This window comes from Oncorhynchus mykiss, chromosome Y (assembly GCF_013265735.2).
Source record: "Oncorhynchus mykiss isolate Arlee chromosome Y, USDA_OmykA_1.1, whole genome shotgun sequence".
Taxonomy (NCBI): Eukaryota; Metazoa; Chordata; class Actinopteri; order Salmoniformes; family Salmonidae; genus Oncorhynchus; species Oncorhynchus mykiss.
Window position 1 is genome coordinate 40,577,339 of NC_048593.1, and position 20,374 is coordinate 40,597,712.

The 20,374-nt window shown below is 42.4% G+C and overlaps 1 protein-coding gene across 3 annotated transcripts in view; it reads right to left on the reverse strand.

The window, feature by feature from the left end:
* dclk1a (doublecortin-like kinase 1a) overlaps nt 1-20,374 on the reverse strand; it is a 228,305-nt gene that overhangs the window by 133,626 nt on the left and 74,305 nt on the right. For all 3 annotated transcript variants that reach the window (XM_036967391.1, XM_036967389.1, XM_036967390.1), the window contains one exon: nt 7,998-8,097. In XM_036967391.1, the coding sequence (XP_036823286.1) occupies nt 7,998-8,097 (100 nt within the window). The remainder of the gene's footprint in view (nt 1-7,997; nt 8,098-20,374) is intronic.

Consider the following 20,374-nt stretch of genomic DNA (forward strand, 5'->3'; position numbering starts at 1 on the left):
GGAGAATTTCAAATCAGGAGAATGTCAGATCAGGAGAATGTCAGGTCAGGAGAATGTCAGATCAGGAGAATGTCAGGTCAAGAGAATGTCAGATCAGGAGAATGTCAGGTTAGGTCAAGAGAATGTCAGATCAGGAGAATGTCAGGTCAGCAGAATGTCAGGTCAGGAGAATGTCAAGTCAGGAGAATGTCAGAGCAGGAGAATGTTAAGTCAAGTTAGGAGAATGTCAGATCAGTAGAATGTCAGGTCAGGAGAATGTCAAGTCAGGTCAGGAGAATGTCAGATTAAGAGAATGTCAGGTCAGGAGAATGTCAGGTCAGGAGAATGTCAGATCAGGAGAATGTCAGATCAGGAGAATGTCAGGTCAGGAGAATGTCAGGTCAGGAGAATGTCAGATCAGGAGAATGTCAGATCAGGAGAATGTCAGGTCAAGATAATGTCAAGTCAGGTCACGAGAATGTCAGATCAGGTGATTGTCAGATCAGGATAATATCAGGTCAGGAGAATGTCAGATCAGGAGAATGTCAGATCAGGAGAATGTCAGATCAGGAGAATGTCAGATCAGGAGAATGTCAGATCAGGAGAATGTCAGGTCAGGAGAATGTCAGGTCAGGAGAATGTCAGATCAGGAGAATGTCAGATCAGGAGAATGTCAGGTCAAGATAATGTCAAGTCAGGTCACGAGAATGTCAGATCAGGTGATTGTCAGATCAGGAGAATGTCAGATCAGGAGAATGTCATATCAGGTGAATGTGAGATCAGGAAAATGTCAAGTCAGGTCAGGACAATGTCAGATAAGGAGAATGTCATATCAGGTGAATGTCAGATCATTAGAATGTCAAGTCAGATCAGGAGAATGTCAGGTCAAGAGAATGTCAGATCAGGAGAATGTCAGGTCAGGAGAATGTCAGGTCAGGAGAATGTCAGATCAGGAGAATGTCAGGTCAGGAGAATGTCAGGTCAGGAGAATGTCAGATCAGGAGAATGTCAGGTCAGGAGAATTTAAGGTCAGGAGAATGTCAGGTCAGGAGAATGTCAGGTCAGGAGAATGTCAGATCAGGATAATGTCAGGTCAGGAGAATTTCAGGTCACTAGAATGTCAGGTCAAGAGAATGTCAGGTCAAGAGAATGTCAGGTCAGGAGAATGTCAGATCAGGAGAATGCCAGATCAGGTCAGGAGAATGTCAGGTCAGGTCAGGAGAATGTCAGATCAGGAGAATGTCAGGTCAGGAGAATGTCAGATCAGGAGAATTTCAAATCAGGAGAATGTCAGATCAGGAGAATGTCAGGTCAGGAGAATGTCAGATCAGGAGAATGTCAGGTCAAGAGAATGTCAGATCAGGAGAATGTCAGGTTAGGTCAAGAGAATGTCAGATCAGGAGAATGTCAGGTCAGCAGAATGTCAGGTCAGGAGAATGTCAAGTCAGGAGAATGTCAGAGCAGGAGAATGTTAAGTCAAGTTAGGAGAATGTCAGATCAGTAGAATGTCAGGTCAGGAGAATGTCAAGTCAGGTCAGGAGAATGTCAGATTAAGAGAATGTCAGGTCAGGAGAATGTCAGGTCAGGAGAATGTCAGATCAGGAGAATGTCAGATCAGGAGAATGTCAGGTCAGGAGAATGTCAGGTCAGGAGAATGTCAGATCAGGAGAATGTCAGATCAGGAGAATGTCAGGTCAAGATAATGTCAAGTCAGGTCACGAGAATGTCAGATCAGGTGATTGTCAGATCAGGATAATATCAGGTCAGGAGAATGTCAGATCAGGAGAATGTCAGATCAGGAGAATGTCAGATCAGGAGAATGTCAGATCAGGAGAATGTCAGATCAGGAGAATGTCAGGTCAGGAGAATGTCAGGTCAGGAGAATGTCAGATCAGGAGAATGTCAGATCAGGAGAATGTCAGGTCAAGATAATGTCAAGTCAGGTCACGAGAATGTCAGATCAGGTGATTGTCAGATCAGGAGAATGTCAGATCAGGAGAATGTCATATCAGGTGAATGTGAGATCAGGAAAATGTCAAGTCAGGTCAGGACAATGTCAGATCAGGAGAATGTCATATCAGGTGAATGTCAGATCATTAGAATGTCAAGTCAGATCAGGAGAATGTCAGGTCAAGAGAATGTCAGGTCAGGAGAACGTCGGGCCAGGAGAACTCCGGGTCAGGAGAACGTCAGGTCAGGTCAGGAGAATGCTTCACTGTACCGCAGCAATTGAGCCCATGGAGAATAAGCTGAGTGCAGATTTGTGACGTCCATGTTGTCACCATTACTGCAGAGAACATGGCTTGTTTCTAGCATTTACATCGATATGACCCAACGTTCTTTTTCGGATTGATGTGCCGCATTTAACACATAAACCACCACATCTTGGGTCGTTAAACTACTCTGGGAGCCGCTAAAGCAGGTGTGAATGACCCGTGTTGTATCGAGGGGCCTGCTTCCACTGGGCAGCTATAACAGTGTCGGCAACGGTATCTAGTAACTAGGCACATTTGTTTCCCTCCCAAGATTATATTTCAAGTAGGATAGCAGCCTATACAAGGAATAACTAATATTGATTGCCATCTAGATGTCACTGTTACAGTCTACTCAGTGGGGAGGACAGGAACGCCACCCACACCGGGACACAGTGTCCTCGGCCTTTAAAACCCTGTGTGATTCGGTTCACTTGGCTGAGGCTCTCAGTTGCTCGACAAACGTCATTGTTTTGCAGGCCAGGGGTGTCCGTATATCCTCTCCCCGCTGACCATGTGTTCAATTGGGTGGCAGGTAGCCTAGTGGTTAGAGTGTTGGGCCAGTAACCGAAAGGTTGCTGGATCGAATCCCTGAGCTGACAAGGTAAAAAAAAATCTGTCTTTCTGCCCCTGTTCCACCGGTAGGCCGTCATTGTAAATAAGAATTTGTAATTAACTGACTTGCCTAGTTACATTGAAACTACATTGTTACAATATTAGCTACACCTGTTCACTGTATCAGTAATATTCAAACATTTGGTGGCACAGCTAGAAAGGAAAATGTTGAGAGCGATATTCTCTCTGACCTGTGTGACCAGGTGACCACTAGGTCACAGGAACAAATGCCAGGCGGTGCAGAGACACAAGAGATTTCACTGAGTTCGCCCCATTAGTTTGCACTATGTGGCAGAATGTTTGTTTTCTGTGATCGAATCAACGTTATATAAGGCCCTTTTGAATGCAACAAATCTAACTTTGCAAAGTGATTTTGTTGTTATTATTTTCTAGTTAGCGAGTTATTAGCCCAGTTCTAGGTAAGTAGAGGTCAGCGTGTAGGCTACATTTCAAGCTGTCTTTGAAAAGCCAGTCAGGTAAAAAGCTTATGTCTTAATTGTTGACGCTACCCATCCCGGTAGCGGGATAATTGTCATCAGCAACCGCTGAATAGCATAGCGCCACAGTCAAATAATATTACAAAAAAATATTTATATTCACGAATTCACAAGTGCAATATAGGAGAACACAGCTTAGCCTTTTGTTAATCCACCTGTCGTTTCAGATTTTGAAATGTTGCTTTACAGCGAAAGCATTCCAAGCAGTTGTGTAAGTTTATCGATAGCCTAGCATAACATTATGTACACTAAGCATTAAGAAGCTAGCTCACAAAAATCAGAGAAGCAATAAATACCTTTGATGATCTTCGGATGTTTTCACTCACGAGACTCCCAGTTACACAACAAATGTTCCTTTTGTTCCATAAAGATTATTTTTAGATCCAAAAAACCAACGTTTGTTTGTCGCGTTATGTTCAGAAATCCACAGGAAAGAGCGGTCACAACAAAGCAGTATATTCCAAATAATATCCATCATGTCCACAGAAACATGTCAAACGTTTTTTATAATCAATCCTCATGCCGTTTTAAAAATATATATTCGATAATATATCAACAGAGTGTGTAGGTTTTTCAGTAACAGCGGGAGGAACAATGGCGGCTTTACTCAGTTGTGCAAAAACTCACTCTGAGAGCCCCCACCCATCTACTTATCTGGTTGATATTCCTTTAAATGAAGGATAGGCATGCATAGGAACAGAAAGGTTTCAAAATAAGAGGCACTTCCTGATTGGATTTTCCTCAGGCTTTCGCCTGCAATATCAGTTCTGTTATACTCACAGACAATATTTTTACAGTTTTGGAAACTTTAGAGTGTTTTCTATCCTAATCTGACAATTATATGCATATTCTAGTTTTTGGGGCTGAGAAATAGGCAGTTTCAAATGGGTATGTTCAATAGCCAAAAACGAAAATACTGCCCCCTACACGCAAAAGGTTAATCAAAGGGGCAGTTTTGTATTTTGTGACAGGTTTGAATATGCATATAAGCCAATATAGTTGTCCCGTTGTGTGTTTCACTGCCTCTGAACCCCCTTACTCTGAACAGAGCCGCCCCTGATCATAGATCTAGGATTATACCCAATCCTAATTTTAACTACATTTCCCTCTCTCTCTCTCTCTCTCATTTCTCTCTCTCTCCCCCACACCCCATACACACAGGCACACAGTATCGTGTTGTAATGATGCTCTTTTTCGGTTGCATATTGTTACTTCTTTTTGTCAATTATTTTGTTAATATTGTTAACAATTAGAATAAATCTGTTTCATGTAAAAAAATATATATATATTTTTAGATTTCAGGGATGAACTCACTGTAAATTTACAGCAGGGATGCTGTATGCTGTAATTTGTTTTACAGTAAGGAAAATAGTAATGTAAAATATATAAAAGCATCTATATTACAGAAATACTGGTCAAATTTCACTGTAAAATGCTGTAATTCAGGGTTTTTTTGCCAACGACCCAACCAAATTATGTAATTAAGAGCCAATGTTAACTTTTTTTATTAATGTGGGTCTATGGCAGTCAATGGAAAACATTCTAACAGTATTGCTGATTGTCTTCTCAACTCACCATCACATACTGTTAATGTGGGTCTATGACAGTCAATTTCAAATGAGTCTGACATAATGCCTCTTACCTCATAATGTCTCTGACCTCATAATGTCTCTGACCTCATAATGTCTCTGACCTCATAATGTCTCTGACCTCATAATGTCTCTTACCTCATAATGTCTCTGACCTCATAATGTCTCTGACCTCATAATGTCTCTGACCTCATAATGTTTCTGACCTCATAATGTCTCTGACCTCATAATGTTTCTTACCTCATAATGTGTCTGACCTCATAATGTCTCTTACCTCATAATGTCTCTGACCTCATAATGTCTCTGACCTCATAATGTCTCTGACCTCATAATGTCTCTGACCTCATAATGTCTCTTACCTCATGTCTCTGACCTCATAATGTCTCTGACCTCATGTTTCTTACCTCATAATGTCTCTTACCTCATAATGTCTCTGACCTCATAATGTCTCTGACCTCATAATGTCTCTGACCTCATAATGTCTCTGACCTCATAATGTCTCTGACCTCATAATGTCTCTTACCTCACCACCACTAATGAGATGGGTGTGGCGTGATGCATGTTGTGTTGGAGCTTCTCAAAGTCAGGGGGCACCTCATCTCTCCTATCAGATCCCAACATACGATATTTTGTTTTTAATGACGACAGCATTGAATGATTGTACCATGAGTTTTAATGCTCGGAGGGAGACGGCACGGTATTTAAGTCAAGAACCAAATCTTCTCCATAGTAACCCGCGAAAGTGTTGTTTACAGAATGAGGTCACATGACAGCTTCATCGGCTGTTCGATTTCACTTTCCGGCATGTCAACTGACCCAGGAACACAGTCAAAACGGATGTTGCTGATTCGTTCCTCATCTATAGAATGTTTTTGTGTATTTCCTCTGAATCCACTGATTCGTTCCTCATCTATAGAATGTTTGTGTATTTCCTCTGAATCCACTGATTCGTTCCTCATCTATAGAATGTTTTTGTGTATTTCCTCTGAATCCACTGATTCGTTCCTCATCTATAGAATGTTTTTTTATTTCCTCTGAATCCACTGATTCGTTCCTCATCTATAGAATGTTTTTGTGTATTTCCTCTGAATCCACTGATTCGTTCCTCATCTATAGAATGTTTTTGTGTATTTCCTCTGAATCCACTGATTCGTTCCTCATCTATAGAATGTTCGTGTATTTCCTCTGAATCCACTGATTCGTTCCTCATCTATAGAATGTTTTTGTGTATTTCCTCTGAATCCACTGATTCGTTCCTCATCTATAGAATGTTTTTTTATTTCCTCTGAATCCACTGATTCGTTCCTCATCTATAGAATGTTTTTGTGTATTTCCTCTGAATCCACTGATTCGTTCCTCATCTATAGAATGTTCGTGTATTTCCTCTGAATCCACTGATTCGTTCCTCATCTATAGAATGTTCGTGTATTTCCTCTGAATCCACTGATTCGTTCCTCATCTATAGAATGTTTTTGTATTTCCTCTGAATCCACTGATTCGTTCCTCATCTATAGAATGTTTTTGTGTATTTCCTCTGAATCCACTGATTCGTTCCTCATCTATAGAATGTTCGTGTATTTCCTCTGAATCCACTGATTCGTTCCTCATCTATAGAATGTTCGTGTATTTCCTCTGAATCCACTGATTCGTTCCTCATCTATAGAATGTTTGTGTATTTCCTCTGAATCCACTGATTCGTTCCTCATCTATAGAATGTTTGTGTATTTCCTCTGAATCCACTGATTCGTTCCTCATCTATAGAATGTTTTTGTGTATTTCCTCTGAATCCACTGATTCGTTCCTCATCTATAGAATGTTCGTGTATTTCCTCTGAATCCACTGATTCGTTCCTCATCTATAGAATGTTCGTGTATTTCCTCTGAATCCACTGATTCGTTCCTCATCTATAGAATGTTTTTGTATTTCCTCTGAATCCACTGATTCGTTCCTCATCTATAGAATGTTTTTGTGTATTTCCTCTGAATCCACTGATTCGTTCCTCATCTATAGAATGTTTGTGTATTTCCTCTGCGTTGGTTCAGTTCCCCAGATATGTCTGTTACGTCGGCAAGGAGACACGTTTTCTTTTCACAGAAAGTTAGTTTTTTATATTCATTGTGAGGTGATATTAATAAAACTCTGAGTAAAAGGAGAATGTTTTGGGGGGGATTTGTACCCTCCAGACATTATTTCCTAAAGGACTTGACGATGAAATGCCTGTGTACGTTATGTTGTGAATTTGAACATGAATCATGCCCCTATTTAAGATCACTCTGATGTTTTTCGTACGATGATTAATGAAAACTTGTTCGGTATGTCCTCATTGTGGTTTTACAGACGTGTTAAAATGCGTCTTATTTACACACTTTATTTTGATTTTTATGAAATGCAAATTTTATATTTATATTTAGCACTTATTTGTTTTTCCTTCGACTCCAACCCCATTCGATGTGGGTGTGGTCTACATACGGGTGCTAATTATTTTTATTTTTTTTAACTCACAAAAGCTCTGACGAAGGCCGTGAGGCCGATAGGTAAAGCTCATTAAAGATCAGTGATACTATCAAGAGCAGTGTGCGGTTTCCTTTTTCCTTCATATCCATTGCGAATGACAACGCTTTTCCTCTCTCTCAAAATGCGAAAATTCTTTCCACACCGTGGATAACCACCAAGGCTTTGGTGTGAAATAGAGCGTCGTCATGCTCTGATCTCATGTCTCCACATTGTTTTGTGAACAGGCGTGAGTACAATGGATGTGGTTTGATGTAGTTTACAAAATGGAAGTTACCTGCCACGGTATATCTCAGAGTTCTGTGCTCAGATCTTTTGCTGCCAGTTGCTCTCTGTGTATCCATTATCCCATATGAGGTCGTGACCCCTAGGTTTGGAAACCACTGATCTAATATGTTTTACGGTGAGGATAATGCTGTAAATTTAGAGACAGGGGCTCTTTCACACACACACACACACACACACACAAACACACACACACACACACACACACACACACACACACACACACACACACACACACACACACACACACAGGAAGTGAGGTATCTCACCATTCTCCTCCAGCTGGAAGTCGTCTTGGTAACGGTATTTCTCCGGTCCACACGCCACGAAGATGTCCTCGTCACCGAAGAAGTCCTGGAGACATGTCACCTGGCGGAACACAGAGAGACTGGAGGGTTAGAGATTATATATACACACAGAGAGACTGGAGGGTTAGAGATCATATATACACACAGAGAGACTGGAGGATTAGAGATCATATACACACACAGAGAGACTGGAGGATTAGAGATCATATACACACAGAGAGACTGGAGAGTTAGAGATCACGTACACACACAGAGAGACTGGAAGGTTAGAGATCATATACACACAGAGATACTGGAGGGTTAGAGATCATATACACACAGAGCAACTGGAGGGCGTGTCGAGTGTCGAGTGACATGGGAGAACATGGAAAGGTTGAAAACCAGGCGGGCCGCAGCGTTCTGGATAAGTTGCAGGGGTTTGATGGCACAAGCAGGGAGCCCAGCCAACAGCGAGTTGCAGTGAGTCCAGACAGGAGAGATGACAAGAGCCTGGAATGGGACCTGACCAGCTTCCTGTGGAAGGAAAGGTCGTACTCTACAGATGCTGTAGAGCATGAACCTGCAGGAGCCGGTCACTGCTTTGATGTTTGCAGAGAACGACAGGGTGTTGCCCAGGGTTACGACAAGGTTACTTGCACTCTGGGAGGGCGACACTGTGGAGCTGTTGTGATGGAGAGTTCTTTGAGCGGGCAAGCCTTCACAGGGAAGAAAAGAAGCTTCATCTTGACGTGTGTGTGTGTGTGTGTGTGTGTGTGTGTGTGTGTGTGTGTGTGTGTGTTTGTGTGTTGTCAGCCATTTGTAATGACACTACTAAAATAATCTAAAATCTCACCCTGTGAATCCATGTCAAATGATATGGAACATCTACAGACCTATCCTGATGGTGTCAACATCAGTTCTCTCTAACTACAACACCTACAGACCTATCCTGATGGTGTCAACATCAGTTCTCTCTAACTACAACACCTACAGACCTATCCTGATGGTGTCAACATCAGTTGTCTCTAACTACAACACCGACAGACCTATCCTGATGGTGTCAACATCAGTTCGCTCTAACTACAACACCTACAGACCTATCCTGATGGTGTCAACATCAGTTCTCTCTAACTACAACACCTACAGACCTATCCTGATGGTGTCAACATCAGTTCTCTCTAACTACAACATCTACAGACCTATCCTGATGGTGTCAACATCAGTTCTCTCTAACTACAACACCTACAGACCTATCCTGATGGTGTCAACATCAGTTCTCTCTAACTACAACACCTACAGACCTATCCTGATGGTGTCAACATCAGTTCTCTCTAACTACAACATCTACAGACCTATCCTGATGGTGTCAACATCAGTTCTCTCTAACTACAACATCTACAGACCTATCCTGATGGTGTCAACACCAGTTCTCTCTAACTACAACACCTACAGACCTATCCTGATGGTGTCAACACCAGTTCTCTCTAACTACAACATCTACAGACCTATCCTGATGGTGTCAACACCAGTTCTCTCTAACTACAACACCTACAGATCTATCTTAATTAACAGTACAACACATACAGGCCAATCTTTATGATGCCAGCCATTCCTAATGATAATAATACTGTGTAATGATCTCAAATCTCACTCATGGACAGGACTAATGATATGGAACACCTATAGGCCTATCCTGATGGTGTCAACATCAGTTCTCTATCTGTTTCTAATGATGGACAGGACATGTGTCTAATGAAATGGAACACCTATAGGCCTATCCTGATTTGGTAACACTCCCCCCCCCCCCCCCCCCTGTGGAAACATATATCCCTGTGGCAGGGATTCCAGTTTCGAATCCTGCATGAGCCCTAAGCATGCTCTCCATAAAAAACAACACACAACACACACACACACACACACACACAAATTAGAAATCTACTGTTTAATGAGTTTCCACACAATTATTGGCTTGGAATACATTTTGATTCCATTATAAGCTAATCACTAACTGTGTTTGTTACCATGTTGGAGGTGGAAATGTACAGTAAATACTACTCGGATGCATTCATGCGATTTGAACTAGATGAGAAATGAAGATCGGTTAATGGCCAACAAGCTGTGTCAACCGTAAACTAAAAGTACAGCTATCATGCTTGCAAACAAACTGTAGAGTTTAAAAAATGACAATAATATGAAAATGTCTGTGCTAACTAGTGACAACATCGTCACTTGGCTGCAGTTGCCATGGAGCAAATTAAAATAAGGGGCGGAACTCGTTTTTTTTTTGCACCTCCTCCTTTTTCCCTCCCAGCAAATTATAATAATCCGTTGGATCATTTGTCAAATTGCATTTATTTGTTGAGCTAGTCTGCATTAAAAAAAAAAATATATATATATATATATATATATATATATATACACACAACCATTTTATGCATCAAATTGCGTGATATGATTGTATTTCAGAACCACCCCTCCCCTGTCGCCCCGAGATTAATGGTTTTTGACGTTTTAGGTGAATTAGTTTTGCGTGGCCCGGTTATGCAGGGTTTGCTCATTTTTCAATTGACCCTAAAGAGAAATCTACACCCAACATGCAAAACGAACTCTCCCGTTGCTTTAAAACACGCTCCAAACCGTTCAATAGTTAAGACTACTCATACTACCGTAGTTTATATTCTTTATATTTCTATAGCGGATTCGTGGCCACAATTTACATAATGCATTGATTATATAGAGCCAGCTAGCTTACTGAAATGATAACAGAGAGAACAAAGAATATAGCCAGCTATTTGATCATGTCCGTCATGATTTCACTTGAATTGTCAAACGAAAAAAAAGCCAGACAAACGTCAACCCTGAACATGTCAACAGGTCGTATAGACACGGTTTTAGCTAAGACATGACTTGACTGGTAGTCTTTCTGAAATAATTATTTTCACCTGACATGCAGTATGCCTTTCTTAACTAAAATGGTGCTCATATCACGTTCATTAGCTGGCTAAGGTTAGCATGCTATCTATCTAGTTAGACTTGACAGCTACAGCAGCGTTACTCGTTATTTGTCCACTCCAAGTGGACATCACCACGATGTTCCTGAATATGTATTCGCATCGAGCTAGAACCTAAATGAGAATATTCTCTCTATGACAGGAATTAGATGCGACAACGTCCTCTGAGGTGGCCTTTAAGGCTAGGGACGTCCCTAGGATCCCGGATTGCACTCACCGTGCCAGAGGCGCAGTTGTGACTCTTAGAGGGAGCGTGTCTGTAGCACGGTACATCTCCCACAGTCGGGGTAATGTGATGGGCTTGTGACTGTTACTGAGTAATCGCAGCATTGGCCAATTCAATGAAACCTTAGGCTCTGCTATGCTGATATATAGCCGGTACTACCTGTTTGCTGAAATGGGTGCTAGAGGGACATTTCTAACGTTGTAACTTTTTTTAACGAGGTGCTGAAACCCCTTATTCTCAACCACCGAGGAGGTGAGGATAGCCGATATAAACCAAAGACTGTAAAAATTATAAACACCTATCGCTCTTGTAATTTATTTGGCCAGGTCAACATCAGCTGCCAGGGGATGCTTGAACGCAGAGGTTGTGTTGTTGTATCTTTGTATTTCTGTCTTGCTATGGTATTCTGGGGTGATATGCCCGAGTAAATGTGTCAACATATTTGAGGTGTTGGCAGCTGCATAGGCTATCCTCTTTGAGCACGGCGACATATGTTAACGTTTTATCCCACAACTCTCTGTACCGTCGCCGTTGTAATCTACTGGGAAGCCTAAATGTTCCCAAACCGGAGATTTAAATGATGATGGAGGATCCTCCTGGTTTATCGACCCCATCTCTCGTCGTCATACAGAACTAGTTTCCGGCTGCGCCTCACTAAAGGACAGTTTGAAATACCCCAGTTAGAAGTTGTTTTATAACGTGCGTACAGGCTCTAGTTGTTTTAACGGAAAAGCCTGGATTTTTTTTATTTTTATTTTTTTTTAGCACAGATTTACTCAAGATGCATACAACGCAGTGTAGGCATAGCCTTATAGGTATAGTGTTTATTATATATTATGTATTCAGTGCGGACCGAACAAGGTCCCGTACCGTTACACCCCTAATAAAAGGAATGATGGGAAATTGCTTTGGAGTACTTTCATATAAATTATGGACAGAAAGACGAGTTCAACTCCATCTTCCACTGAATGAGAGGGCTCGTTTATCACAAAACCTTTTGATTTTGCCAATTACTTTAATGACTATTTCATTGGCAAAGTGGGAAAACTCAGACATGAAATGTCAACAACAAACAGTGGACCATCATATTCATGTATAAACAACCTTAATAAGGAAGATAAAGTTTTGTCATTTTCAATTCTGTAATGTTAGTGTGGGTGAGGGGGGGAGGGACTTATTGTTGTCCATCAATAATGAGAAACCACCTGGTATTGATTGACAACCTAGATGAAAAGCTACTGAGGCATCCTGAACACTTTTGCCACTTCTGTGTGACATATCTTAATCTGAGCCTAGAGAAAAGTGTATGTCCTCAGACCCGGAGGATTTGTCCTCAGACCCGGAGGATTTGTCCTCAGACCCAGACCCGGAGGATTTGTCCTCAGACCCGGAGGATATGTCCTCAAACCCGGAGGATTTGTCCTCAGACCCGGAGGATTTGTCCTCAGACCCAGAGGGGAAGCTAAAGTCATTCCGCTACCCAAGAATGGTAAAGTGGCTTTTACTGGTTCTAACAGCCGACTAATCAGCTTCCTGCCGACTCTTAGCAAACCTTTGGAAAATATTGTGTATGACCAGATACAATGCTATTTCTCTGTAAAGAAATGAACAACTGACTTTCAGCATGCTTATCGAGAAGGTACAAGCCTGACACAAATGACTGATGATTTGTTGAAAGAAATTGCAAAGAAGATTGTGGGAGCTGTACTGTCAGATTTCAGTGCAGCCTTGGATATTATTAACCATAACCTGTTGTTGAGAAAATGTATGTGTTATGCCTTTAAAACCTCAGCCACACCGTAGTTTCAGAGCTATCTATCTAATAGAACACAGAGCGTTTTCTTTAATGGAAGCTTCTCTAATGTCAAACATGTAAAGTGGGGTGTACCGCAGGGCAGCTCTCTTTTCTGTTTTTACTAATGACCTGCCACAAGTTTTACACAAAGCCTGTGTGTCTGATGATTCAACAGTACACATGTCAGCAACCACAGCTAGTGAAATCACTGCAATCCTAAACAAAGAGTTGCAGTCTGTTTTGGAATCGGGTGGCCAGTAATAAACTGGTCCTGAACATCTCGAAAACTAAGAACATTCTTTTTGCAACAAATCATTCCCTAAATTCTAGACCTCAGCTGAATCTGATCATGAATAATGTGGCTGTTGAGCAAGTTGAGGAGACTAAATTACATGGTGTTACTTTGGATTGTAAACTATCAGGGTCAAAACATATAGATTCAATGGTTGTAAAGATGGGGACAGGTCTGTCCCTAATAAAGAGACTCTGCTTGTTTGACACCACACTCCACAAAGCAAGTCCTGCAGGCACTAGTTTGGTTTTATCATTATTGTCCCAGTCGTGTGGTCCAGTGCTGCAAGGAAAGACCTAGTTAAGCTGCTACTGGCCCAGAACAGAGCGGCACGCTTGGCTCTTCGCTGTTATCAGAGGGCTGACATCAATACTATGCATGCCAGTCTCCCTTGGCTAAAAGTAAAGGAGAGACTGACTGTGTCACTTCTGGTTTTAGACTGAACAAAAATATTAATGCAACCTGCAACAATTAGAAAAATGTCACAGAGTTACAGTTCATATAAGGAAATCAGTCAATTGAAATAAATTAACTAGGCTCTAATCTATGTATCTCAAATGACTGAGCAGGGGTGCAGCCATGGGTGGGTATAGGCCCACCCACTTGGGAGTCAGTTCCACCCACTGGGGAGCCAAGCCCAGTCAATCAGAATTTGTTTTTTTTCCCCATAAAAAGGGCTTTATTAAAGACAGAAATACAAATTTTTGTGTATAACCGATGTGAAATGGCTAGCTAGTTAGCGGTGGTGAGCGTTAATAGCGTTTCAATCGGTGACGTCACTCGCTTTGAGACCTTGAAGTAGTTGTTCCCCTTGCTCTGCAAGGGCCGTGGCTTTTGTGGTGCGATGAGTAACGATGCTTGGTGGGTGTCAGTTGTCGATGTGTGCAGAGGGTCCCTGGTTTGAGCCCAGGTAGGGGCGAGGAAAGGGACGGAAGCTATACTGTTACATTAACAACAATAACCACTAGGCTACCCTGCCGACCCAATACATGGAATAGTAGGTCTCTCTGCGTTTTGTTTTCTCAGTACTGAGTCACAACCTTTTGTCCTTGAGCTGTTCTTGTCTATCAATGTTCCTGTATTATGTCATGTTTCCTGTTTCCTGTTGTTGTGGACCCCAGGAAGAGTAGCTGCTGCAATCGCAAGAGCTAATGGGGATCCTAATACAGTAAAATATCAAATCAACGTCTCAAAACAACAGCACAGCGGATTTGAGCTTCCCAGCATTAGCGACACAACACCATACAAACAGCCAAGAGGGTGTGTACGTGTGTGTGTCCTACTTTACCCCTCATCGGTGCCAAACGAGCGAACGGGGAGAGAAAATGAGTTTTAGCTCTGAACCGGAAACCGAGAACTCAACTCATAGCAATGAGTGTTTGTCTTATGTAACTATTAATTCACATCGGGACTGTGTGTGTGTGTGTGTGTGTGTGTGTGTGTGTGTGTGTGTGTGTGTGTGTGTGTGTGTGTGTGTGTGTGTGTGTGTGTGTATGTGTGTGTGTGTGTGTGTGTGTGTGTGTGTATGTGTATGTGTATGTGTATGTGTATGTGTGTGTGTGTGTGTGTGTGTGTGTGTGTGTGTGTGTGTGTGTGTGTGTGTGTTAGAGAGGATAATGTTGGGGTTTCATAACAGTTTGTAATGACTGTCTCTGACAGTCATCAGTAGATTCGTTTTCACAGACACATTTGGATGTTAGAAGGAAGTTATTGATTAGCTTTCAGGCTTTTATTGATCACTGAACTGATCCATCGAATTCCTTGTGAAACCAAACTGACCATTGTGATCAGTGAAACGGTATGTGAGCTCTGTCTGCTTTAACGACGCTACCGAACTCTGATTGATCCGATGGAAGAGAGTATTTGTTATCAATTAATGATCAATTCCACCAAATTAACAGAACTTTCCACTTATTATGTATGTCAAACAAAAAACATTGATTTTAAAGTTTAACAAACAGTACAACCCTGAGCACAAGGACTATTCTAAACTATTTAATTAAGCTAACATTTTACAACAAAAACAAAAAACATTGATTTTAAAGTTTAACAAATAGTACAACCCTGAGCACAAGGACTATTCTAAACTATTTAATTAAGCTAACATTTTTACAACAAAAAAAACAAAAACATTTCACTGGAAAATTTTTGCAGATGCAAAATTACGGTAATCCGAATTACGGTAAAATCTCCCTCGGGTTTTAATGCGACCTCGTTTTCCTGTAACTCAGTGAAACATCTGCTCAGAATGATGATTCAAAAGATGTCTGCAGAATGAATCGTCGCACTGCTTTGCTTTATCTGACTGTACCCGACTGTACCCGACTGTACCCGACTGTATCCGACTGTATCCGACTGTACCCGACGCCTCGGTGTCCGTTTTTGAAGGAAGAAAACAACGTCCTGTCTCCAGAAGCAGGGCAGGGTGGCCTAGTGGTTAGAGCGTTGGACTAGTAACTGAAATGGATGCAAGTTCAAATCCCCGAGGTACATATCTGTCGTTCTGCCCCTGAACAAGGCAGTTAACCCACTGATACAAGGCCGTCATTGAAAATAAGAATGTGTTCTATAACTGACCTGCCTGGTTAAATAAACTAAAAGAAGCAAGCAATCCGAGTGTTTCCTATGTCGAAGATCCAGGACATGTGTTTACCGTTATTCCTGATTAAGAAAAGGGACTTTGAGTCCCATTCTAGATCTATGTACTCTCAATAAGCACCTCAGAGTTTACAAACTCAGAATGCTCACAACGCTGCCAGCTATTACAGCGTTTGGACGGTGGCGCCGGAGTCAAGGGGGTTAGCAGTGATTCACACATTCACGCTAGACTTTTCTATTGTGTTATTGACTGTACGTTTGTTAACTCTGTGTTGTTGTTTTTTATCGCACTGCTTTGCTTTATCTTGGCCAGGTCACAGTTGTAAATGAGAACTTGTTCTCAACTGTCCTACCTGGTTAAATAAAGGTGAAAATAAATTAACTACTGTCCCATATTCAGTCTCTAGGCTTCATAGGAGTCTATACAAAGAGCACGTCTGGCTCCATCTCAGCACTTTCTGGGTCTTGAGTCTAGACTCACTCGCGTATAATGCTTTTTTCTTTCTATCCCCACGGAGGGTGTCTGGGATCCCGTCTCTGCTTAGCCAGATCTGTGCTGGGTCAAACGGTGTGTATTTGCCAGGGCCTACTCCTACTGGGGAAACGGTGTGTATTTGCCAGGGCTCCTACTCCTACTGGGGAAACGGTGTGTATTTGCCAGGGCTCCTACTCCTACTGGGGAAACGGTGTGTATTTGCCAAGGCTCCTACTCCTACTGGGTCAAACGGTGTGTATTTGCCAGGGCTCCTACTCCTACTGGGGAAACGGTGTGTATTTGCCAGGGCTCCTACTCCTACTGGGGAAACGGTGTGTATTTGCCAGGGCTCCTACTCCTACTGGGTCAAACGGTGTGTATTTGCCAGGGCTCCTACTCCTACTGGGTCAAACGGTGTGTATTTGCCAGGGCTCCTACTCCTACTGGGGAAACGGTGTGTATTTGCCAGGGCTCCTACTCCTACTGGGTCAAACGGTGTGTATTTGCCAGGGCTCCTACTCCTACTGGGGAAACGGTGTGTATTTGCCAGGGCTCCTACTCCTACTGGGGAAACGGTGTGTATTTGCCAAGGCTCCTACTCCTACTGGGGAAACGGTGTGTATTTGCCAGGGCTCCTACTCCTACTGGGGAAACGGTGTGTATTTGCCAAGGCTCCTACTCCTACTGGGGAAACGGTGTGTATTTGCCAAGGCTCCTACTCCTACTGGGGAAACGGTGTGTATTTGCCAAGGCTCCTACTCCTACTGGGGATGATGTCTTCTGTGATGGAAGCCGTTTCCAGTGGGACTATTATTGACACAGTCCTGAGTGCTCGCCGCTCATCTGAACGCATCTCGCAGCCTAAGCCAGTTGCTTCGGGTGTCTCTCTCAGGCCTATGTGCCATTTCCCAGTGGTGGGACCCGTCTGCTATTGTCAGGGGGGGGGGGGCTCCTATTGGCTGAGTTGTGTCCCGCAATTCAGGGGGATATGGACACTGGTACGGAGCACACTGCATGTCAATTACCCTGAGTATCTGACACTCAGACGCTTCGCTTTGGGTCTCTTGCCTCAGGGTGAAAACTCTTGGAAATCACCACACACTTTTGTGAGGTTTTATGTCTAGATGTCATGGCTCCTAGTATAACACACAGTGTGTTTACAGCTGGGACAGGGGAAAGTCACTAGGCAGCACGCTGTCGGTGTCACTTTGTTTTGACTTCGTTTTAGTATGGTCAGGGCGTGAGTTGGGGTGGGCAGTACATGTTCCTTTTTCTATCATTTGGTATTTCTGTGTTTGGCCTGGTATGGTTCTCAATCAGAGGCAGCTGTCGTTGTCCCTGATTGAGAACCGTACTTAGGCAGACTGGTTTCACTTTTGAGTTGTGGGTGATTGTTTTCCGTGTCAGTGTTTGTTTTCACAAGGAACTGTTTCGGTTTTGTTATTTCACGTTGTGGTTTATTGTTTTGTTCGGTGTTCATTATTCTTATTAAACCGTATGGATACTTACCACGCTGCTCATTGGTCCTCCGATCCTTCCTACTACTCCTCCTCGTCAGAAAGGAAGACAACCGTTACAGTGGGCGCAATACCCAGTCTACATGGGTCGTTTCTTTTAGAATACGTCGTGCTCGGCTCGGGCCGTGATTATATCTCCCCATACTATGTTGTACTGAAGTCGATTGACTGAAAATAAACCTAACGTTATGACTATAACTACTGTTCCCTGAAGGAGGGAAATGAGGCACAACACCTGTTTGGCCCCGCACCACTCGTTGCTGGGCTCGGTGAAGAGCGGTATTAGATTGAAAGAATGAATCCAAGCCTCACGCTTATCACCTGTCAAAGCGCATATTTCATTAGCCTTTTCCCGCGTGATTGTAGATCCTTCAACCGCAGTATGTTTCACCTCGTGTCCCTCCTTCAGGGAACAGTAGTTATAGTCATAACGTTACGTTATTTACTCTGAAATATTTGTGGAAACAGTCTAACCCTCCAGAAGCAGCGTTGTCCTAGATAGCACCTACTAAAGCAAACAGACACAGATTTAAAAAAAAAAGAGGGACAGAGAGAGAAAAAGATGGACAGAGAGAGAGTCAGAGATGGGGAAAGAGGTCAGACAGAGAAAAAAGAGGGAGGCAGAGATGAGAAAGAGGTAGAGAGGGAGAAAGAAAGAAAGAAAGAAAGAAAGAAAGAAAGAAAGAAAGAAAGAAAGAAAGAAAGAAAGAAAGAAAGAAAGAAAGAAAAGGGAGAGTGGTGGAGAGTGATGGAGAGAGGGACAGAGGGAGAAAGAAATATGTAAAGAAAGTCAAATATGGAGAGAGGAAAAAGAAGAGAGAAGATGAGAGAGAGAGAGAGAGAGAGAGAGAGAGAGAGAGAGAGAGAGAAGATAGAGAGAGAAGGAGAAGATAGAGAGAAGAGAGAGAGAGAGAGAGAGAGAGAGAGAAAGAGAGAGAGAGAGAGAGAGAGAGGGAGAAGATAGAGAGAGAGAGAGAGAGAGAGAGAGAGAGAGAGAGAGAGAGAGAGTTCCGGAGTTCCAAATTGAGCAGCTGCTGAAAAATGAGCTCCTGTATATATTGAGATTTAAATGGTTTTTTAGAGTGAAGTACATCGAAAAAATCAAAAGAAAACTGCAAGACTCAATAGAAGACAATACAAGCAACAAACCAAAAAGACAGGATTTTGAAAAAGTAACTATTTTTCATAAAATTATACAGTTATCTTAGCTAGCTGAATTGTTAGCTGAATTGTTTACATGTTGCTAAGCAGTTGCTAGGGACTCTCCTGGAAGAAGCTAGCTAGCTTACAAAGAATAACAAAAAAATATCTAGTTAACAGAAGAAAGGAAGACAAAATAAGGACAAAATAAGGACAGAAGAAAAAGGAAAAGAAAAAAGGACAACAAAGTGAAACAGTCCTGTGAAGAAACAAGAGAGCATTATACAAGAAACAGCACTTCTATTGCAACATTGTAGCCAACATCACCAGCGTTGCTATGGAAATTGTTTACCCACCAGACATCCAAACAGAGAAAGCTAAGAAAAGTTTCAAAGGTTTGTTGATGGGACAGAACCATGAATGCCTGTTTGCAGATCTTACCAGTTACAAAACAAGAGCAAATTTAATTTTTAATACCAATCGAGGGAACATATGGAAAAAGGTTATTTGCAACCATTTCCCTTTCTCAAAAAAGAGGGGCATCAGCCAAGGATGTCAGATCAGCATTTTTGAAGAAGCTGACCAGAGCAACACATATCAAACAGTAAACTTATATAATAATGGAACTGTATTGATACAAGGCAATGATTCAAGCCTCCAGGCTTTTGAGAATAGGTTTGCTACCCTAAAAGAAGACGCTGACATCATCTCAGAAAATGAGGAAAAAGTCAAGGAGGGAGATGGAGAAAAGCAGACCCCAATGGTCTCTGTGACCCAGCAGGAAGCCCTCAACGTCCCTTTACCTACCTCACCTGCAGCAGACAGAGTCAAGGACATGACAATTTCAATAAGAACACCTGCTATGCAACGTTTCCACAACACCCTCTCTCTAGTCGAAGCAGAGGTCATAGAACTCAGAGAGAAGAAGCTTCAAGAGGAGGACACTGTCCAGAAACTCAAAGAAGAGATGAAACAGTTCAGGGAGGAGAGCAGAGCATCCATAGCTAAATTAGAAAGCAGAATGGACAAGCTGAGTCAGACAAATGATGACCTCAGAGTACATCTGAGCACAACTAGAAAGGAGCTCGAACAAAAAGAGAGGTACATTGACACCCTCAACCGGCAGAGAGTCATTGTGTCCTCTGCATCTAGAGAACATGTCCACCAGCTTGGTACAACACAAGCAGAACCTGAGACCAGCATGGCCTCCACTACACAGCCGGATGACACTGCACCAGCCTACCAGTCTGCTCCAGCCCAGGTCAACCTACCAGCCTCTCAGTCTGCTCCAGCCCAGGTCAACCT